Raw genomic sequence first — 21,777 nt, 5'->3', positions numbered from 1 at the left:
GCGTGACCTTCACTTTATTTTTAAAAGTTTTTATGACGGTTTTCAGACTTTTAGACTAGCTGCCTAGTCAGGTTTTTTATTCTAAAACTACTAAATGTCATAGCCATTGTTTGGTGTCTGCTTGTAATGTCGCTGCCAGTCACTTTTATTGTGAAGTAAAGAAGTAGCAACAGTACAAAGGATATTTCATTCCCTTGTGTTTTTTATGGCAGGCTCAAAGGTTTGTTGCTCACTCTTGATTATGGATAAAAAAAAAAAAAGCTAAATTCAAGTGGTGCACTTCCAACATCAGATGGTAAGACCAGCGTAAAACCAGGAAAAGGTTAAGATGTTTGTTCTTACTACTAAACCCAAACGTTAATACTGGTGTCTCAAAAAAGCCACTTTAAACTGGAAATTTCTGCAAAAGTCAGGTGGTGCAAATGACATAAATTTGACTCAGTCAAATAAATAATCATATTTAAAACTATAGATGACAAGAAAGCATGTGTATGGAAAGACCAGAAAAAAAAATGTCATTAACACAGCCCTATCACAGACATGATGCCTACTGTTATCATGGAGACAGTGTCGGGTCTGTGATGTAATATCACCTGCTGCCATGGCAACACTGACTCATTCTGATGTGTGTTGAGCGATGCTGTGAGATGTGACATGTTTCTGGTGTGATGTGTGCTGATGAGGAGTCACAGCACTGTCAGCTGTGCTATCGGGAGCATCGTGTGGTTGGATTCCACTTCATTTCAAGGCTGAAGGTCCCTCTCACAAACATCCTGTTTTTGCTTTGACTTTATTCTGAAAGTTTTGACCAGAAGTGGTGATTTGTATCTTCTGAGCTTTCAGGATGTTCGTCTTCAGTTCATTATCTGCTGTGTCAATCTGTGTTTTTGGAGGAAGGTACATGTTCACTGCCCTGTTCCAGACACCTCTTGACTTTGTTGACTCTGAAATAAGAGAAACTTTGGGTAATCTGTTCAAGAAAAGAGGCGATTTCAAACTGTGAGCCAGTTGCCAGGTTCAGAGCGTCTGTGAAACTAACCTGCTTGCTTGGCAGGTTATATTCTGACTCCTCCCCTTCCTGCTGCTCTTGAAGCGGCTATCTGATACTCATTTCCTCTTAAATAGAATCGGTGTCAACGCTCGTATTGAAGTGCATTAATGCTGTATTATATTAAACACAGTCAAAGTTTAACATAATGAAGGCAGGGTATATACGAGGGCATATATGTGCACCAAAAGGGCTTTAGACTGCCCAAACACACAGTTTCAGAGAGTTTATTTCTACTCTTAGGTCTAAAGATTAAGATGGCCTTAATCATCAGACGACCAAATGACCAAGTGGGTGTCATTTATTACCCCATTACATTTCATACAGGAAACATACTGTTTCCTTTATCTATGACAGATAACTAACATGTTCTAATGAAACTAAATCATGTTTCTCTTATCTTGGTTTTTTTTGGCATCACAGTTTCCACCAGATCTTTATGCCATACTTGGCTGGTTTAGAAGAGATGTGAAAGCTCTGAAAGTGGCCAACTCTTAACCCACACAGAGATCAGTAGCAGTGATATAGTATTTGGGTAACTGGGCTACAAACAGTTCAAATATCCCTAAAAGCAGCCTGTCTGTCGGCTCTGGCTCATCGGTTGTCGAACCGCAAGCGCTTCAGGGGCATCTCTGAATCTCGATCTTCGCCGCAGTTCACTGCAAAACATCAAAATGTAGAGAATAAAGGTGGAAAATTAGACTGTAGACAACTGTAGAAAAGATATTATGATCTAAATTATCATAATGGTGCATACAGTCAATTCAAATTTTTAAAATGCTCAACTGTATCAACAATGTATTGAATAATGGCTTTAAAGATGTCAAAAAATAATGTAAAATAGTGTGCAAATACTGATAACAGTGGAAATGTTTGTAATATAAGAAATAAATGAAAAATGTAAACATCTATGTTTAGTAAACTTCAAAATACTGCATAATATTTATGCATACAAATAACCAAACATCAAGGCAAGCTGTGTAACCACACAATGCACAATTGCATCAAACGTATGTCACTTTGTGAGCGGTCTTCAAATGATTGAATAAATTTGTAGTGTTGCTCTGTGGTGCAGCTACGACACCGTAGCAAAGTTTACACACTATGTCTATTTGATCCACGTCTGACTCCGCGAACCCATAATGTTTCCACACCACTGAAGTCGTTTTACCTCTGTTTTCAACCAACGGCATTCTTTCTTCAGCAGCCATTATCCTCTCCTCTCCAAATAACTTCTGCTTAGCTTTCCGAGCTTCCCTCGGGTCCTCTTAATTGTTGTGATGTGTGTTCGAAACGCAGAGAGGTGCGCTCGATTTGCCACACAGAGCAGCGCGAGAGTAAAGCACGAGGGACGTGCTAATAATCGGCGCAGTCATTTTTAATGATCGTTGAAAGCCCAGATCGTAATCTAGATTAAAATTTGATTAATTGAGCAGCCCTATGCTCATCTCAGGCACAGCTTTGTTAGTACACAAGTCCCACCCACAGGCTGTTCAAACCTTCTGTTTGCAAGGAACAGCCAATCATAAGAAGGTCGACTTAAAGAGAGACAACCTAAAATGACCTGTTTCAGTCAGGGGAAGAACTGAGGAGCTGCACCACGGCTCAGTATAAGATTTATGAAGGTTGTTTTGAACTGTGAGTCATGCAGAGCTACTCTGTCAGAATGGATTCCTGTTTGAGGAATCAACCACAAAACGATTTTCAGAAAAGCCGATAGTGTTAGAAAAAGAGGTATTGGTAATGTATCCTAAACTGGCATTGTTTTAAATCGTGATTTCAATTTTAAATCCATTAATCAATCAGGCCTTTTATCCTTTTATCCGACCAAAAGGTAACAAAATATTGTTTAATTTCCTTTGACATTATAAATCATTGACAAATTAATCTTTTATATTTTTAAGCTGCACAAACTAAAGATAAAGTTTGATTGAAAACTTGTTTCCTTTAGTAAAACCAGACACTTTCCCCTGTAACCAGAACAGTATGTTGAGATCTGACTGACAAACTGATGTCAGGAAGCAGAGAAACCACAGTGCAACAGGACGTGGTTTCTGGGAACAAACCAGTGGTTCGACTCAGTCTGTGTTTGGGTTTTTCTGTTTTCCTCTCAGCGTTTGTTCTGTGGGAACTTCAGAAAAGTCTGCGTATTCAGAATGTGGATTAAGACAGAGCAAAGCTGTCGTACAGGTGAACACTCTGGCTTCTAGATGTGTAATAGTTTATTTTCTGAACTTGTGAACGTGTTCATTATAAAACTATGGCTGCAACTGATGTTGACTCTGCCACTTCGTTTTTCAGTTGCTCAAGTATCTTGTCTGTAGTAGAATAAGATTACCAAAATATCAGCCAGCTTAAGTATAAAAAGCAAGGGTACCAAAAACTGAAAATGCACTAAATAAAAACAAAAAAGTAGCTACACTGAGCTTCAATTGCTGAAAGTTCCTTTTTCAAAACAAAAAAAGAGCAAAACTGGAGCTGAAGATCATCAAAATGAAGAAGTGCTGAAATAAATGCTGTATGAGAGAAAAAGACCAGAAATTAGCTCAGCAGGCAGTTTCTGATTGGTGGCAGTTTGTAAACACCCCTATGACACAAATATGGACACACACACACGTGCATGTCCCCACATAGCAATGTTTGCACATATGGACACACACACACACCCACTCTGATACACACCTGCCTCTGTGTTTCTATGCCAATCAGTCTGAATCAGTGACTGTCTTTTATACAGTCACTGGTCTGAATCTGCTGAATTTAAATCCACCAATCAGGAGCAGCTTGTGTCTGTGTCCTTATGTCATTTTTATGCTCACTGCATCGTTTGTGTCTCAGGTGTCACATGACGATATCACATCACATCCTGTGTCGTGAGACACAATCTTTGCAGCGCGTTGGTCAGTCGGTCACCTCTTCATTTTTGTAATTTGGCGCATTGAGCTGCAGCCGTCGCAGAAATCCTACACAGAAGCTCAGAGGCGTGCAAATACGCAGAGTGAGATGTTGTAATCGGTTTGAGAACTTGAGTTTGGGTCTTGGCTTCCAGTTTTGACGACTTCTCCTCCTCATGAGCTCGTTTGACGTGATATTGTCTGAGTGGCGACACCTATCGTTCAAGAGATTACAGCAGCGACTTCTTGCGCCTTTACAGCGGGTATAACTGACTGCATCTGTGTGATGATGGTGCGGCAGTGAGTGAAGCGACCACTCTGGAGGGTATATTGCAGGAGTATTCAACTAAAATTTAAAGAGGTCTACTCGGAGACAATTTCTTGAAGCGAAGGTCCTCATAATGTATAATTATTTAGTGTGATCAGTACAAACTGTGTTGATCATGCAACATAGAACTAATATATATGACTACTGATATGTTTAATGCTATAATTTAAAGATTTAAAGTAGGGCTCCACTTCAAAATAACAGAAAACAATAAAATGTGATGCATGTTCAGATGAAGTGCTTAACTTAAGAAAAATTAAATAAAGGAAGGAAACGCTTGAATTTCCCCTTTTCTGTTTCACATCCATGCTGAACAGCTTCAACCTATTTTACAGATGATAAACACATTTCAACAGTTGTGACAGTTTTAGAGGCTCAGTTTCTTTTCTTTTAATCAACTTCCCCACATTTTTGTTCAGTGAAAGAATTGAGCTCCAGCTTTCCGGTTTATCCTGCCAGGATTTTAAACCAGAGCTTGAATGGAGTCGGGGCCAGGTGCTCAGTGTTGAGCCTGGGATGATGTTTAATTTTGATTATGTTCAATGTGGAGATAACTGCTTGGCTTTTGAGTTTGGAGCCAAACATGGTGCTACTTTCTTTATACCTGAGAACAGTGTCTCAGAGACAGTTTGGAACAGTCACTTTTTTTTTTAATAAATCTTAAAATGTCACTGTTTGAAAACCATCCATCCATTCGCTTCCGCTTATCCTTTTCAGGGTTGCGGGGGGGCTTGAGCCTATCCCAGCTGTCTTAGGGCGAGAGGCAGGCTACACCCTGGACAGGTTGCCAGGTCTGTTGCACGGCTTATGAAAAACATAAAAGATATAACAAAACTAGTAATACCTTAATGGTGTTGGGACCTGTTTAAAGTTTGAACTTTTTCTCTAGCTCAAAGTATGTGGAACTAGTTACATTTCAAAGTAGGCCGGGTTTAAAGAGGATTAGAAGATTTCTCCATTCAATTCAAACCAACAAATAAAACTCATAAAAAGTTAAATATTTTACAAAACAGAAACATAATGGTATGCTTCTCCAGGAAAAGTTGACCACTTTGATACCAGAACGGTTTCCGTAGCACAAAGTATACTGAAGTAGTTGAGTGCCAAAAAAGTGCAGGAGGATCTCAGTTATGTGAAATGCTTAAACAGCATTCACATTATTCATTTACAGTGATTGATGGGACAGAAGATCAGGCAGCTGAGGGGAGGAAGAAGCTTTTATATAGGTTAAATGAATCCGCTGCACCGTCAGCAGAGAGGTGCACGAGTCGCTCGGCTTCGGCTGTTATTTTTTAACTCATCAGATGCAGTTTCTTTTTCAGAAACCAGAATTTCTAATGGGATTCCCACCGTCTGCGGCGGTGGTTGTTATGGTCAGCTCACAGTGTGAGGACAATCTGACTCGTCTCTGTGCCACGCTGAAGCCTGTGGGCAGAGATTAGCTGCTGCATTCATTAATTCACACAGCGCCCTTGTATCTGGCGTAATCGTCGTCATGTATTTGTGTGAATTTTCCTGCAGAGATCAGGTTCACGGTTTTGCTCTGCTGTTCCTGCACAAGGTAAACAGCACACCAAGGGTTCTGCTGAAGCCTCTGCTCTATCATTACTGAGCAGCAGTGGTGGAAGATAATAAAGTGTATTTACCCAGGTACTGCTTTTGTGGTGCTTTTATTTCCCTTTTGTCTGCAGCTATAGCTTTGTTTGAAGAGCAAAGGTTTTTCCTTTTTTAACCTCTCAAAGTAAAAGTAAACCGTTCTGCTCTGCTTGTTAAAACTTGTTTCTGTTGACGTCTCTGCAGTTCTTCCCATTCACTTAGATTCTTTTTGTTCTGATTTATTGAGTTTGACTGCACCTAATTATGTGCACTTGCACTAGCGAATAGTAACAGACTGGAACGGTCTTTGATTTGGATCTGATGCTTGCTCCAAAACTCGATTGAGTATCTGGTTTATCCAGTTCTTCTTTGTTTACTATGCCGCATGCCAGCAGTGGTTTGTGGGTTGCTGGGAGGCTCGCATAGCATGGAGGAAGCTTACAGCATATGATCATTCAGATGCATTTCAGTTTTCATGCATTTGTTTGTCACATTTTATTCTAAAAAGTTAGGAAATCTGTGTTTAAGTGGAGCCACATGTTTCCGTATGTGTAAAGAATGAATCCCAACCACCTCCTCATAGTAATTGATACAGATCATTCATTTTATCATGGATGTCGGATCAGCACTGGAAAAAGTTGGATCCCAGTGACTTTAACTTGCACAGTGAAATAAGTTGCATGTACATTTGCTTAAATTCCATCCATCCATCCATTCGCTTCCGCTTATCCTTTTCAGGGTCGCGGGGGGCGCTGGAGCCTATCCCAGCTGTCATAGGGCGAGAGGCGGGGTACACCCTGGACAGGTCGCCAGTCTGTCGCAGGGCCAACACACAGGGACGGACAACCATTCGCACTCACATTCACTCGCACATTTACACCTAGTGGCAATTTGGATTATCCAATTAACCTATCCCCACAAGCTGCATGTCTTTGGACGGTGGGAGGAAGCCGGAGTACCCAGAGGGAACCCACGCAAACACGGGGAGAACATGCAAACTCCACACAGAAAGACCCCGGCCTGATGGTGGAATTGAACTCAGGACCTTCTTGCTGTGCGGCAACAGTGCTGACCACCGTGCCACCGTGTTGCCCATTTGCTTAAATTATTTATTTAAATAAATATTCATTTAAAGGTTCTGCTCTTTAAATATTTTAATAGTCCAGTATACGTAGAATAAATTACAAAGTAATGCAGAGTCTTACTCTGGGACTGGAGTGCAGCTCCACAGTGTCGCCCCGCAGCAAGCTCGGGAAGATGGAGCCCAGTCTAGAGGAGTCAGAGCTAGTTAGCAGTAACTGGACTTTGAAAATAAGAGTGAGGGGATTGACTAGTGATGGGCCGAACATGGATGGTGGCGTCTCCTTGGATGCCTAAAAAAAAATACACGTCAAAGGAAAAAATTGCAAATTTAAGATATTTAATATACTTGGGTGGGTTATCCCGTCCAGGGTCAGGTCACGCTGTGTGCTGATGGGTGATTGCTGATTCTGTGAATCCTGTGATTGTGCTGAAGGTCAAGGTCACATTTGTCACTTCACGTAATAACCTGGGAATCAAGATGGCCAGATGAGCTACTGCGCCTGCTTTCAAAATGTGGACATGTATATTATCGCAGTCTGACCACATCATGTCCCACTCTCACAGCAGTGACCATCCCACTACAGAGGTCAGCTTTTTATTGCTGCCAACGACAAATAACTGTAAACAAACTACAAATCTATAAATACCGCTAAAAACCAATAATAATCTTCAACATTATCGTTAACATTAATAAGGAGTTCACAGCTACCCACGAGTATCCCTGGTCCTCCATGTGTCAGATTCATGCTGACACCACAGTGGCTGTACTGAGTGCCTGTGAGCAGGGCAGTAGCAGAGGTGAGCTGATGTCAGCAGTGAACCCTCCTCATTGCTCTGTGTTTCTCTCCTCGCCCTTGGTTACCATTGATGAAAGGTCTCACCATGGCGATGGTTTCCAAGGTGTTCGATAGGTTAGTTGTGTAACAGGTCAGCCAATGGTAATGAGGTTCATTTCCATGGCTGACAGGCATCTCCCTCTGTGTAATCTGTTTAATGTTGACCTTCTCAGAGGAGTCTCTCTCTGGCTTCTGCTGGAGAGTGCTCATTCTCTTAAATCCCCTGACTGTGTGATTGTGTCTGACAGTTGGAAAGTATTACACTCTGAGACTTTAAGCAAGTTTCAGCTTTAAAATGACTTATTAATTCCTCGTAAGACTGTGGTAGATTATTTTTCTGTTGTGCTTTTATAGCGTAAACTGAAGTTTGTTTCAGGTGAGCTCACCCACCTGTGCTCTCACCTGTCATTCATTACTCTGATGACCTGTTGGGTTTCCTGCAGCAGTTTTACGCTGAGCTTTATGCTGGATTTCTGACTGGAAACCATAGTGTCCATTATTTTAGTCAGTCTTAAGTAATTGATTTAATAAACATGAAAAAAGACAAATGAAAAATTGGGTGTGATATGCTGGCTAATCTGTTAGCGAGTTGAAGCCAGTGTAGCAGATGGTTTTGAATGTAAAGCACATCTCCCAGGATTGATCGCCGTTTCCTTCTGGGTTGCATACTCCACTCAGGATGCAGACAAAGCCAACAAGGAGTTGGGGTGGCAGCAGACTGCGTAGCAGCCGTGCAGATGGTGACACTTGTGCACCTCATCTTTTTTATTATTTTTTTGTTTGTTTGTTTTTGTAGGCTTGCATGTGGCGTGCCTGGGAATGCCCGGGAGTGTAGATGTAAAGCAAAGTTTTGCCTCACATGTCTCCTTCAAATACAGTTGCCGAAGTGTTTTTGGAATATTTTGAAATCTTAAATATTTATTCCTACCAGCCAGTGAAAGAACTCCTTTCTTCAAAAGTATAACTAATAGCTGGATTTAAGTGGCATATTGGTTATTCAGCTGCCCATAAATTACTATAATAAGCATGTTCTTTATTTTTGAAACAATCCTCGACTGTCTGTCTGTGTCCTCAGCGATGGACCCGTCCATCACGCTGTGGCAGTTCCTGCTTCATCTGCTGGAGGACCAGCGGCAGCGTCACCTGATCTCCTGGACAAGTGAGGACGGCGAGTTCAAGCTGCTGGACGCCGAGGAGGTGGCCCGCCTGTGGGGGCTCCGCAAGAACAAGCACAACATGAACTACGACAAACTGAGCCGGGCACTGAGATACTACTACGACAAGGTACTGCTGATAATACTACTGTTACTGCAGCAGAATGAGTACTACGTTACCTCCAGGTCGGCAGGCTCACCATTTTTCCCCCCCTCTTTCAGAACATCATAAAGAAGGTGAGCGGCCAGAAGTTTGTCTATAAGTTTGTAAGTCAGCCCGACCCCTCCCTCCCTGATGCGATACGCACTATAGAGGAGGGCCAGAGGAGGGATATATGCGACTCAAACAACCAATCAAAAAGCCTTGGGGGCGTGGCACCAACTTGTCCGACAAAGGGCTTGCCCCAGGTACGTCCACACTTCCTTTGTTTCCTACAGGATGTTATGAATAATTGGCTGATTGCTTTTTTTCTTTCTTTGCGTCTGTCTGCGTGGATCACCAGCGCTCATCACCCAGCAGCTCCCAGAAGAGCTCCAGAAACGACTACATGAAGTCTGGCCTCTACTCCACCTTCACCATCCAATCCCTGCAGGCCTCACCCAATCCACGGCCAATCAAATCAGAGCTCCTGCTGCAACAAGAGCCTGTCCCCAAGGTTGATCGCACACCGAGAGAGGTAAAAAGAGTTAAATGTTGCCCCCTGACCCCTCTGTGCACTTCATAATCATAATAATAATAATGATAACAATAATAATAATAATTCTGCACAGCTGCTGGACTTTGTGTTTCACACTGCTTGAGGTCGTGCAGCTAACATTTTTTTGTTATTTAATTCCTGTGATTTATGCAGGTTGTTGGTTCTGAAAGGATTTTTTTTTTTTTTTTTTTTTTTTGCAAATGTATTTATTTTACCAGATGATGAGCTGGTCACAATTAATAAGTGACCTACTTCTGAAGTTGATCCAGAGTCACATCACAGCAAAATTGAACAGAAAAATGAGGTGCTGTTCATAAGAAAATATTAGACACTTGTTTTCACATCACCATCTTTGTACATTTAAGCAGTGAAAGTTTAATCTTGGTGAGCACATCAACAACCCTGTGGGCTCCTCATGTCAGTCCATGATGGGGCTGGTTGTGTCTTGAATGAGATTTGGTTAGAGTCTTTGTCAAATCAGTGTATTCTTCTTGTTATGGTTAACTTCACACATCTTCAGGATCGTAGTCATTATAAGTTGATTAGGAGTAAAAGCAATATTTAGCTTTTTCTCCTGTTAATGTATTAATGGTTTCACCAGTTTACTCTAGAGATGGACCGATCCGATATTACGTATCGGTATCGGTCCGATACTGACCTAAATTACTGGATCGGATATCGGTGAAAAATAAAAAATGTAATCCGATCCATTAAATATCAAAAAAGCATCTCACAAAACTTGCAACACAGCGTAACTCGGCTCATAAGTAGCAGGTTGCAGCAGTATGCGTCATGTGATAGAGCGGCTGTGTGTATTTGTAGCCTCGCTACCAAACCAGCATTTCATCTCCGAGGAAGTTATCCCAGAGAGAAGTAAAGCAAGTGTGTAAGTTCATCTCTGAATGTTTGTAAAGCGTTCCCACGTTAAGCTTAACAACCGATATATGGAGCGACTGCCTCTCTCTCTCCCTCCCTCACCTTCCTGCCGCTACTTCAATCGTGAAACTGCTTAACGATCAGCTGATCGGCTTTTCTGTCGCGAGTCCATCTCTCTTGTTTGTTTTTGGCCCACTTTGCACCAGAAAGAAGAAACCAGCGGCTGAACAACAGCAGCACGTTTAAGCTTGATAAGCTGTTGTTAGAATTTATTTAATATTACTTTCTACACCAGGATCCTTTTCACGTAGCTGACGGCTGGTAACTGTGCAGGGGCGGATCTAGCAAAGTTTAGCCAGGGGCCGATAGGGCATGAAGAGGAAAAGGGGCACAAAGACATACTTTTCTTTCTTATTCTCATTTAAAATGTCTCGCTTTTAATAAATAATTATCTGAATCTTACACCCAAAGTTTTAATCTGATGTAAAATGTATAGAAGTCCATTACTGTATATAGTAACTGTTAAGTCTATATACCCTAGTAAGCTATAGTACTTTTTCCTTTGGGAAGGTACCATCTGTGCAGTCTGCAATTCTGTTGAAGAAAGATGTTGAATCTATTTAATTATTCTTGAAAAATAATTTAATTCTGTGCATTTTTTTCCACACTGCATCAAATTAAAGTTGATTACATCGATTAAGCATCATGAGGTGGAGGGTGGGGGTGGTTCCTATTTTTTTTTTTTTTGCTGGGAGTTTGCAACCCTATTAGTTAGTTTGCTTAATATTTCTGCTAAGTACTCTTTAAAATACCAGAATAGGGAGGATGGAGTAGGTTTAAGTTAGGTTTTAAGTTAGGTAAGGTTTATTAGATTGATCAGTGTTGCTGAACTATGAAATATTTTGGGTGCAGTGTATTTTTTACACACAGGTATAACAGAATAGCTTTAGTGTTGTTGTTTATTTAAACTTGAGTATGAACTTATACAAAATGCAGCAAGATATTAAAAAAAATAGTTTTATTGATTAAAAAACACACAATATCGGATTCATATCGGTATCGGCAGATATCCAAATTTATGATATCGGTATCGGTATCGGACATAAAAAAGTGGTATCGTGCCATCTCTAGTTTACTCCAGTAGACTGATGAAGAGGGCCAGTTCTCTCCTGGCCAGTCCCCCAGAGTCCATGAGGAGGTGGGTGAGAGGAGGGTGTTAGCCAAGCTTATGGACAATGCCTCTCACCCCCTGCATGAGACTGTGGAGGCCCCTGAGCGGCCCCTTCAACAGTGACTGTTACCATGTAGAAAGGTGTGCTATCTAAAAGACTACAGCTGTATACATTAGCACTCCTGCTGCAGTTTTTATAAGTATAAAGATCTCTGTGTATTTTACCGTGAATAACAACAGTACATTTTTTTAACACTTTTTTTTTCGTATTTATTTTTCAGTTTTTCGAATGGATCTCTAATACACTTTTTCTTCCTGACTCTTGCGCTGCCGTGCCATGTCTATGCCATATGACGAACACATGCATGTGCACATGCACTATTTGTGGAAATCAGCTGCTCTAACTCCAGGCCTTTTTTGCCATCTCCTCCTTCTCAGGGGTGTGTGTTACCGGAGTCTAAATCCTCTCCGTCCGTGGGGAGCGCTGCGGACTCTGTTCTCCAGGTGATCGTCACTCAGACGTCTCCCTGTCCGACCCCGGCTCTCAGCCCACAGATACCAGCCAACTCCAATGGCCAATCACAGGTCAGTAAAAAGTCACGCCTGCTACTTGGTTACGTGTCCGAGAACACCTAAGATGACCTTATGAGATATCTCTGCTCTCAGTGACATCGTACAGATCCAAGAGTAGAAAAAACTACTTTAAATGAAGCATTTAGGTCAGTGTGAAGCCTGTTTTTGACTCGCAGGCGTTACTTGTACGTGTACTGAAGTCATTATTTGGACCTTTATCAGTATTCAGTGTGAACATCCACCACTGGAACGTTAAAAATATGATGGAAAATAAAGTCCCCTTTATTAATGTTCTCGCCTCTGGTTTACATTCCCAGAATCCTCCTGCTGCTCCGCTGAGCGACCCTCCCCAGATTTATCTCACCAACATGGGGGACCCATCCACCCTCATCACTCTTGGAGGGGGCACGGTGAGCCCCGTCCCCCCTCCTCATGTCTCAATGGGCACACAGGGCCCACAGCAGGAGGATTGCGGGGGCCTTACCAACCCCACCAACTTCCCCTCTCACCACCCGCACGCTGCTCCCCATCAGTCTCACCCTGCCCCTGTGTTCGTTATTATCAACCCACCTCCCAATCAACAGCAGCAGCAACAGGTGCCGATGACAACTGCTGCTCCTCCTCCCTCTGTTGCTCCTCCTCCCACCGCCCGTCCTCCACCCATTGTCATCAAGGAGGAGAATCTGCCGTCAGAGCAGGAGCTGCTGGAGATGGTGACACTGGATGGGAAACAGGTGGAGGTGGTAAGAGGAGGAGGAATTTCTGGGTTTTTAATAAAAGTTTAACAGAAACATGGTGCTAAGGTGGTGCGCTGTGCTCTTCCATCCAGGTTCCTCAGCTGATCTGTGACTCGGGAGAGCCAGAGCCTCCCCCCACCATTGTGGAAAGCCCGCCCCCGCCCTGCATTGATGCCGGGGTTGGAGTTCAGCAGCCAGCAGAGGAGGAGAGGACAGAGGGTGAGGGCCAGGACACACTAACAGGTGACAGGAAAGCATTTTAGATGATCTCCCTGATTGAGGAAAGGGTTTTTCTTCCCTCTCTACGTGGAGCCCACCGAGACCGCCTCCTCTTTTTATGTCTGTTCCCATAATTCATTAGATTTCATTCCTGCGATTTGTTTCCTTCAGATCCAGTCATCCCCCCGGTGACGACGTCCTCACCAGTGACCTCTCCAGCAGCTTCATCCTCGGACGCTGTTCCTCCAAAACAAAAGAAGCCACGAGGCCTGGAGCTGCCCTCCTCTCCCTCCCTGCCCCCCGGCCTCTCCCTCGATAAGGTCTGTAACACTGCTGGTCACTTTGCTGAATCTCACATGTAAAAGTTCAGATTTAAATTTAAAACAGAAAGTCAGGAAGACACAGTCTGAGGTCAGTGTTTCTTGGATTTTGGGGCTGTAAACGGCAAAACCTGAACCCCCATTTTTACTTTGGAAGAAGTTTTAGGGTTTTTTTGTTTGTTTTGTTTTTTATGAAGGCATGCAAAATTTTACCTGCATATTTAGATTTTTTTCCCTCTAGTTTCAGTCTCCTCAGTTAAAACTTTGCACTTTGTTAGAACTTCATAACTCAATGACAGAAAATCCAAATTTCAGGGCTGAAAAACACATTTAAGCACTTTAATTTTGTCCAAATCACAATTGTTACAATCTAAAATCCAGAATCTCATTTTTGTTTAGCACAATATTTTTTTCTAATCAACCAGTGGCACCATTATCATGGGATATATCATAGTTTCTAATCAAAACTTAATCCCTGTGATTCAGAGGAACATGGGAAAGCGTTGGTGTTCTGGATCTTTGATCAGTTTGTTGGAAACTTCAGAGTCATTTTGGGTAAACTATGGCTGCTATGGGTTTCTATGACATAAAATCAAATGTCATAGCAACCGGTGGCATAAGTGGCGGATCAAAACGGTTACAAACGGTCACCTTTTCACCTCTGCTTTGATACCAGGCTCATCATCTAGCTGTGAATCCCTCAGTGTCAAAGACATTTTCTCATATAGTCATGTTTTAACACTGGAAAAATCAGGTTATGGTTGTGAAATGGAGAAACATCACTGTGTGTGCTATGTAACAACTTGAACGTTAGACATTTATCAGATAAATTGAAGTTTTCAGAATCCTTTGAGTCTGTGATGTGTCTCACAGCACTTAAATAAAACGTCCAGGACGAAAAGCTTTTAGCTTTTTCTCTTAAAGCTTTTAGCAGCTCTGAATGTGTTAATTTTCTTTTCTTTGTACATCAGCAGCACATACTGCAAATGTAAATGACTATATGACAACTTCAAAATACAACAAGATTAAGTGTAACCACAAATTTATAACATGTATCCTGTAAACAAAGAGTAAAATCAATATATATTTTATTGTACACATTGTAATATATATTTTTAAAGTGACAGTGGATGACTACACATAACAGAAGTCTCTGCATATTCCTGTTAAGACAGTAACAAAAATTAATTGACAGTCATGCAGAAGTCCGTGGTCACCCCCACAGAGGCTCATTTTGAGTCTGTAAAAACCCAGATATTTCCACTTCAGCATAAATAATCAGTTTAAATATCTTTTATTTATTTAGGTTTTATTAAAAGGATCTTAATTAGGGAGAAAGCTGGGCAGTTATTTCTATCAAAAGCAAAGCGACATCAGCAGAAAGATGTCGATGCTGTTAACAAAGTATGAAACGGAGGGATTCAGTCGGAACATGCACTCCTTTCCACACAGCAGGAAACGACACTGCCAGCCTGCCCACTGGCACAGGCCGACTCTTCTTCACAGCTTTTGGACTCGAGTGCCGTTTGCTGTGTGGAGTCAGCTGTGCGCTGACTCTGCAGGAGGACGGCACCAGAGTCAGGGTGAGAGCGATAGGACACGCCCACACAAAGACGCAGCAGGCCTGCTACGCCCAGAACGTGTTGTTTAATAAACAAATAATTTAAGTAGAGAGTTTAGTCCTCGGTGATCGTTTTAAAGAGCTCTAAAGTCTTGAATATTGTAGTAAAGCTGTCTAAGTTTTGGGATTGCCAAAAATGTTTTTATCCAGGAAAACCCTGAAGGTAGTTTGTGTGCTGCGTCCTCGAGTCCTTATCATGACCACACCAAGATGAATGTGACACGTAAACAAAAATTCTCCACAGTCCATGATTCATAAGTTTAATCATTCTGCAGTCTGTTAGCTCTGTGACACACTTCTAATCGACTGTTAGGTTTGCTGAAATCTCACAGCGTGTAGGCGCCTTCACCCTGAACTCTAACCCCGTGTGAGCCTTGGCAGTCACAAGATTAAATAAAAATCCAAAAACACATCAGAGCTTTTTACATTTTTATTTATTTTCTCCAAAATATGAGATTATAGGGATTATATATATTGTGTGTATGTGCAAGTGTATGAGTGAATGATCGTGCTGTGTTTAGAGGTAAACGTGTGGTGTTGCTTCCTGTTCCTTCTGCAGGTGAATGCAGCAGTTAACAGTTTATTGGCTCCTGGATCAGCGACCAACACGCTCACCCCGACTGTCATCACCTCCCACGCTCTGGTAAACACGCTCACCTGTCTATGTGTGGCACACGTGTCTTTATTCATATAGGCGTCTGTTCACAACTTGGAGGATTGTGTCGTTCTAGCAGCTATCCTCTTTGCGTCGATGCTGCTGACAGCAAGCCGAGACGAAACACTTTCCTCTACAGCACCACAGACCTTGAATTCCCTGGAACATCACTTATCTGTTGTTTTGTCTATAGCTGTTTGTTTAAGTTATCTTTCTTTCAAATCACTTAACACACAGCAGACTGTGAGAGTTTAGTGTAGAGCACTTCGCTCTCGCACTGCAGGCCTACTTGTTGTTCCTAGAGTATTTAAAAGTAGAATGGGAGGCAGAGCCTTCAGTTTTCAGGCCCCTCTTCTGTGGAACCAGCTTCCAGTTTGGATTCAGGAGACAGACACTATCTCTACTTTCAAGATTAGGCTTCAAACTTTCCTTTTTGCTAAAGCATATAGTTAGGGCTGGACCAGGTGACCCTGAATCCTCCCCCCTCCTTCCCACTGTAGCCAAAGTGCTTGTTCATAGGGGGTCATTTGATTGTTGGGTTTTTCTCTGTATGTATTATTGTAGGTTCTACCTTACAATATAAAGCGCCTTGAGGCGACTATTGTGGTGATTTGGCGCTGTATAAATAAAACTGAATTAATTAGTACATGGGAACAGAAATGTACCCAAAGTTCAAAGTCTCGGGAAACATGTTTGAATCATAAATAACTTTATTCATAAAAAAGATAATTTTTTCATCTTTTTGGTTGTTGTTGTTTTTAGAAAAACGTTTAATGGCCTCAAAAAGTCATTTTCAATACAAGTGAGTGAAAATATTGTTCTTCAGTCTCTAATTACACGTGAAGGTCTTGGATGTGTTTAAAGATCTTCTGTGATCTGAGTTTTCCTTCCGATACCTCGGCCTGTCCATCGGCTAAAAGGATGGTACATTGAATTCAGACATTTTCATTAAGAAAAGAAAGGGGAAACCTTTAGAGTATATGCACATATGAAGACTTTAAAGTTCAGGTTTAATAGGCTGAGATCAGATTGAGCTCTGGTTTAGTCCATTGTTCAGTCTGAAACGCTGCATCGATATTGAAGCTGTTTTGATGAGTCATTCTTCCTGTTTTTGATTTGTTCTGCAGTGTCAGCAGTTCTTGAATCAAAGCTCTTCTTTTTTTTTTTTTTTGAACATTTTCTGTCTTTAAATGTGTCATCTGCATTTGTAGAGCAGCCAATAGGAACAACCTGCCTCTAAAGTTACCTGTATTCCTTCCACAGAAAGGAATAAAGACAGATTTCACTGTTAGATACTCTGACTTGTTGATGTAAACAGAACTGAATCTAGTTGGGACGTCCACACAGGAAGTTGAATCATTTGTCAATTGTTTTTTCTTGAAATGTCCATTCCTGTCAAACACTCTTGGATGTTTCTGTCCATTTATCCTTCCAGACTCCGGTCCTGTTGACTCCCAGCCCTCTTCCCTCCACCATCCACTTCTGGAGCACGCTCAGTCCCATCGCTCCTCGATCGCCAGCTAAACTTTCCTTCCAGGTAATAAATACACTGAGCCCACTGCATGCAGTTCCGACATCCTGAGACACAAATGCACAAACAAATGGAACATAACAAGTGCAACAAAATTCACTTCAGTAACAAAAAACTCCTTCACAGTAAAATCCTTTAATCAGCTGGAAACATGTGCAGGAACTATAAGACAATATTGTTTTGGTGAGAGAGAAAAGAATCAGTCTGCAGGTGAAGTTTGTGGTGAAAACTGAAAGGAAAAAGTGTTCAGAGCTGGTTCTCACAATAAGATACTCGTCTTTTAAAATATAATCTGTAGGTTGTTCACAGGTTTGCAGAGCTCACACTGAACCTTTGCTTACAGCCACATAATGCTTTGGGCTTTGTCTGTATGCAGGTTTGGTAAATGAAACCACAGCTTCAGTTTCACAGAAAATTCACACGTTTGTGCAGCAAGTTTGCAGTTCTGCTTGCCACTTCACGCACGCCGTCATGCACACTGGTTCACGTTCAATAATCAGCAGCTGTTAGTTGGGAAGTTTAGACACGTAGATGCTCATTTACACCAGAAGTGAATTCCTACTGCCTGTGGTCACCCCCTTCATTCCTTCTGCAACAATTCATGTCTCAGTCTGCGCTGAAAAGATCATTTTAGAGGCCGTCTGTCATCATTATCATTCCTTTATCTCTGTGTGCATGTTTTCTGTTGAGTTTGTCATTAAATAAGTTTTCACTTAAATATTTTTCTGCAGCCAAATTTCAAACAAATATAAACATAAAAGCAGAAAAATTCTCTTATTTCCCTAAGCTGTGTTTTCACAGCCCGACGTAGAAGTGAGTGGCTACAAGCATAAACTGTATAAAAGATGGACGTAGCCACCATCATGTCACCCTTTGGTTTTGGGTTCTGCAGCAAGCTGCAACTATAGACTGTATGGGTGCATCACACACACAGACACCGGCTAATTAGTGCAACAAAACGGAACCACAAACGTCTTGCAGGAGCCGTACTGTAGATTAGAATAGAATAGAAAGCCTTTATCGTCACTGTACATAAGACATATCCAAGATTTGGTGAAATATTCTGTACAGTGCAAAAACAGTGAAGTAAAAAAATGAGTAAAAACGATGAAAGCTTATAAAACTATGTAAAGAATAAAGGCTGTTATAAAGAAGACACTCACACATTAAGGATTCACCATTCACTGTTGAACTTCAAATTAGTTGCTAAATAATAATTTGTTTTGTTTATTTATACAAGCTCAAATTTGTGATAGCCCAGTAGGGCTGGGCTATATCATACCGTTCACGGTAATACCGGTGTAATTTTGGGCAATGATAGGAAAATGAAATATCGCGATAGAATGTGGGTAAAACGCGCATGCGCAGTGCCTATGTTTACATACGCACATGGCGGCGATGCAGAATGAGAAGAGCGAAAGTGGATCGTTGAGTGAAACGGATGAACCAGAATTGGTTTGTAAAAATGCTGCAACTTCAGTGGTGTGGAACTGGTTTAGCTTTCGTCCGTCAGACACACAACAAAGCACTATGTTTGGTAGAGCATGCTAGCGGGCCGTCGTTATTACAGTGTTGTTTGGAAAATACGGCACACTTAAAATCAATCCTTTGATTTTTCTGAAAATCGACAGTGTCCCTTATAATCCCGTGTGCCTTATGTATGAATTCTGGTTGTGTTTACTGACCTCGAAACGATTTTATGTGGTACACGAAAATCTGTCAAATGTTTTAGTACGACTTTGCTAAGCTACGAACCCGCACCGCTTGATGGATTGTCGGAGCATTACGGCTATCGTAGGCAGGAGCCTCGCGGAGTGATACGTACTGTGCTTCAACATAATATTACCGTATTGTGTGTGTATGACCTCTTTTTAAGTTTTGTGGATATTATACATGGTTATGCTGAGGATATGTCGGCCAATTTCCACTGGAAATGCCTTTTGGTTAAACTGTCCGCAAGGAATTTGCACTGTTACATTTTTATATAACTTTAATGCACATAAAAAACAGCTGCTTGTTTAAGTGAAAATACATTGATGGGGTTTTTTGCACTAATAAAGTTGTGGAGTTGTAAAGTATTTTGTCTAGTGTCAATTATATCGTCAGTTATATCGTTATCGCAAATTTTCAAATGTATATCGTGATAAATATTTTTGGTCATATCGCCCTGCTCTATAGCCCAGGGGAAAAAACTGAGTTTGTTTACCCGGCGCTTGGTGCACCTGTACTGCAGGGCAGGAGGTTGAACAGTTAGATGTCCAGGGTGAAAAGGGTCTTAAATTATTTTCCTCGCCCTGCTGAGATACCAAGAACTGGAGATGTCCTCCAGGGAGGGCAATGTGCAGCCGGCGGTTCTCTGGGAAGTGTTGATGAATGTCTGCACTGAGCAGGTCCCACACTGTGATGCATTCACTGCCTGTTCAGTTGTTATGAAGGTGGAAAATATTCATAGAGGCTGAAAAGGGTTTTTGCACCAGGCTGTAAACATGCCTTTTAATGCATTTTAACACGGGAGTCTGTGCGTTAACACACTTTCAGAACGAGCACCAGGTGGGCATTAGAGGAAGTGCTTTGCCTGTTATGTGGTTTTTTTGTTTGTTTGGGGTTTTTTTTGTAAAAGGCAAAAAATTAATTTCAATGTAAGACAACTGTATGGAGCAACAACTGTCGCTCGCTCATGAAAACTGACTCGTCTTCAATTTCCTGAGCGATAAAATGACACGATGAAGCATCAGTCATATGTTCAGTGGAGACTCTGTAGCATGGTGTCTGGCCACGCTGGCTTCATGTAGTGAAATTAGAAGACGATTTATGGATGACCATCATAGATGGGAGGCCCTTATCTTTACTGGCATTGAAGAGGAAATCATCATCACAGAATCACCAAAGTATAAAAACTGGTTTTCAGGACACAAGCTCCTCTACCACACACACACACACACACACACACACACACACACACACACACACACACACACACGGACGGACGGACGCTGTGCACTGCGGGTAACGGAATCTGATCCAGGGTGCGCGCGCACACACACACACGCAAACCGACATATACTGTGTGTGGACTCGTATTGACGTCAGCCTTAATCTGAATATAGTTCTAAACATCGATCCTAAATCCAGGTGTAAAACCTTTAAACCTGAAGGTCTCAACCAAAGTGAGGAGGGGCGTCCTCGCATGATCTAAAATAAACACAAGTCCCCACATTGATAGATGAACGAGAACACACAGAGCTGGTTTGTGTGCCTGCAGGTTTCTGGCCCAGCTTGAAGTCCGTCTGTTATCTGTTATTAAAGGTTCAGTTCACTCAGTGCATAAACAACAGCACATTCTAACACTTCTCTCTGACGGAGTCGTAATAATGATTATAATGCACTAAAATACACTGCACATTATCTCGTTACAATGGGACCTGTCAGGATGTGGGTTATATTAGACAGCCGTTGAACAGGGAGCGCTTGAAGCTGATGTGTTGGAGGCAGGAAGGATGGGCGGTGCGAGGATCCAAGCCAAAAAATGTTTTAAAAAGAAGAGGGAGAAGCTTGAAACATTAAATATTTTTTAATTTTTGCATGCCTGTACGCACAGTTGGGTAGTTTAAGCACTGATTTGTCTATAACTAGTATCATTAAATCATTTCTTCCTGTGTTCTGAGACAAAGGTGTTATGAAGTTTTCTCTGTTGTTTGTATCGTGATTCTGTGATACTTTGTCGCCTCCTTGTGGTGCAGCTAAAAATTGCAGGCTGTGAAAACCCTGCAGCTCCTCAGTAACATCTTTCATGACCTGCTAGAAAAAGCTGTGTTTTAACCCATTTTAACTCATTGACGGCAAAAGTGCTCAGCTGGTTTTTTACGTTGTTATGCTACAGTTTATTTCTAACTAGGCAGCTCATTCTCGTTTTCTTGACTATATTTTAAAGATATAAAATATTTATGGGTCAACTTGAAAGAAATCCAGATGTGTGAGGTCAGAGGTCAAATGTGACGTGATACTTTAAATTTTAATATGTTACTTTCTACATGTGGATAACACACACCGCACTTGTAAGAATCATGGTTTCTAAGTTGAGGCAATTTTCAACCAATAAATAAATAAAGACTGCAGAACCAAATTTTAATGGATTGTTAACATCAAAACTTTATTCAAAACTTTTGTGTTTACAGATAAAATGGCATGCAGGCATAAAAAGGAATCGTTACACATTCTTCTTCAATGTACAAACCTTAAAGTGTTCAGAAGCAACGGGCTCAGTTTGCATAAAAATGCCTTAAATGTCCTAGAATCAGTAAATTGGCTACTGAGGAAGAAAAATAATTCATAAACTTCATCAGTGTGCATCATGTTCTACAGAAAGACAAAACAGAAAGAAAGCGAAGAGACTTTTCAGCTGGAAAAACAGCTGATTTTTACCAAGTTGGCAGGATA

At 41.5% G+C, this 21,777-nt stretch overlaps 1 protein-coding gene across 2 annotated transcripts in view; it reads left to right on the top strand.

Annotated features, from left to right (window-relative positions):
- Positions 1 to 21,777, top strand: part of elk1 (ETS transcription factor ELK1) — a 32,794-nt gene that overhangs the window by 2,923 nt on the left and 8,094 nt on the right. The window contains exons 2-10 of one of the 2 annotated variants that reach the window (XM_039604258.1): positions 8,861 to 9,069; positions 9,162 to 9,347; positions 9,443 to 9,616; positions 12,123 to 12,269; positions 12,575 to 12,991; positions 13,087 to 13,237; positions 13,385 to 13,533; positions 15,714 to 15,797; positions 17,245 to 17,346. In XM_039604258.1, the coding sequence (XP_039460192.1) occupies positions 8,861 to 9,069; positions 9,162 to 9,347; positions 9,443 to 9,616; positions 12,123 to 12,269; positions 12,575 to 12,991; positions 13,087 to 13,237; positions 13,385 to 13,533; positions 15,714 to 15,797; positions 17,245 to 17,346 (1,619 nt within the window). Of the gene's footprint in view, positions 1 to 8,860; positions 9,070 to 9,161; positions 9,348 to 9,442; positions 9,617 to 12,122; positions 12,270 to 12,574; positions 13,001 to 13,086; positions 13,238 to 13,384; positions 13,534 to 15,713; positions 15,798 to 17,244; positions 17,347 to 21,777 lie in introns of both variants that reach the window. The other variant, XM_031759183.2, reaches the window with a different exon arrangement.

The sequence above is a fragment of the Oreochromis aureus genome, linkage group 20, assembly GCF_013358895.1.
Source record: "Oreochromis aureus strain Israel breed Guangdong linkage group 20, ZZ_aureus, whole genome shotgun sequence".
In the NCBI taxonomy this organism is placed as follows: Eukaryota; Metazoa; Chordata; class Actinopteri; order Cichliformes; family Cichlidae; genus Oreochromis; species Oreochromis aureus.
This window is presented reverse-complemented; position numbering and strand designations above follow the sequence as displayed.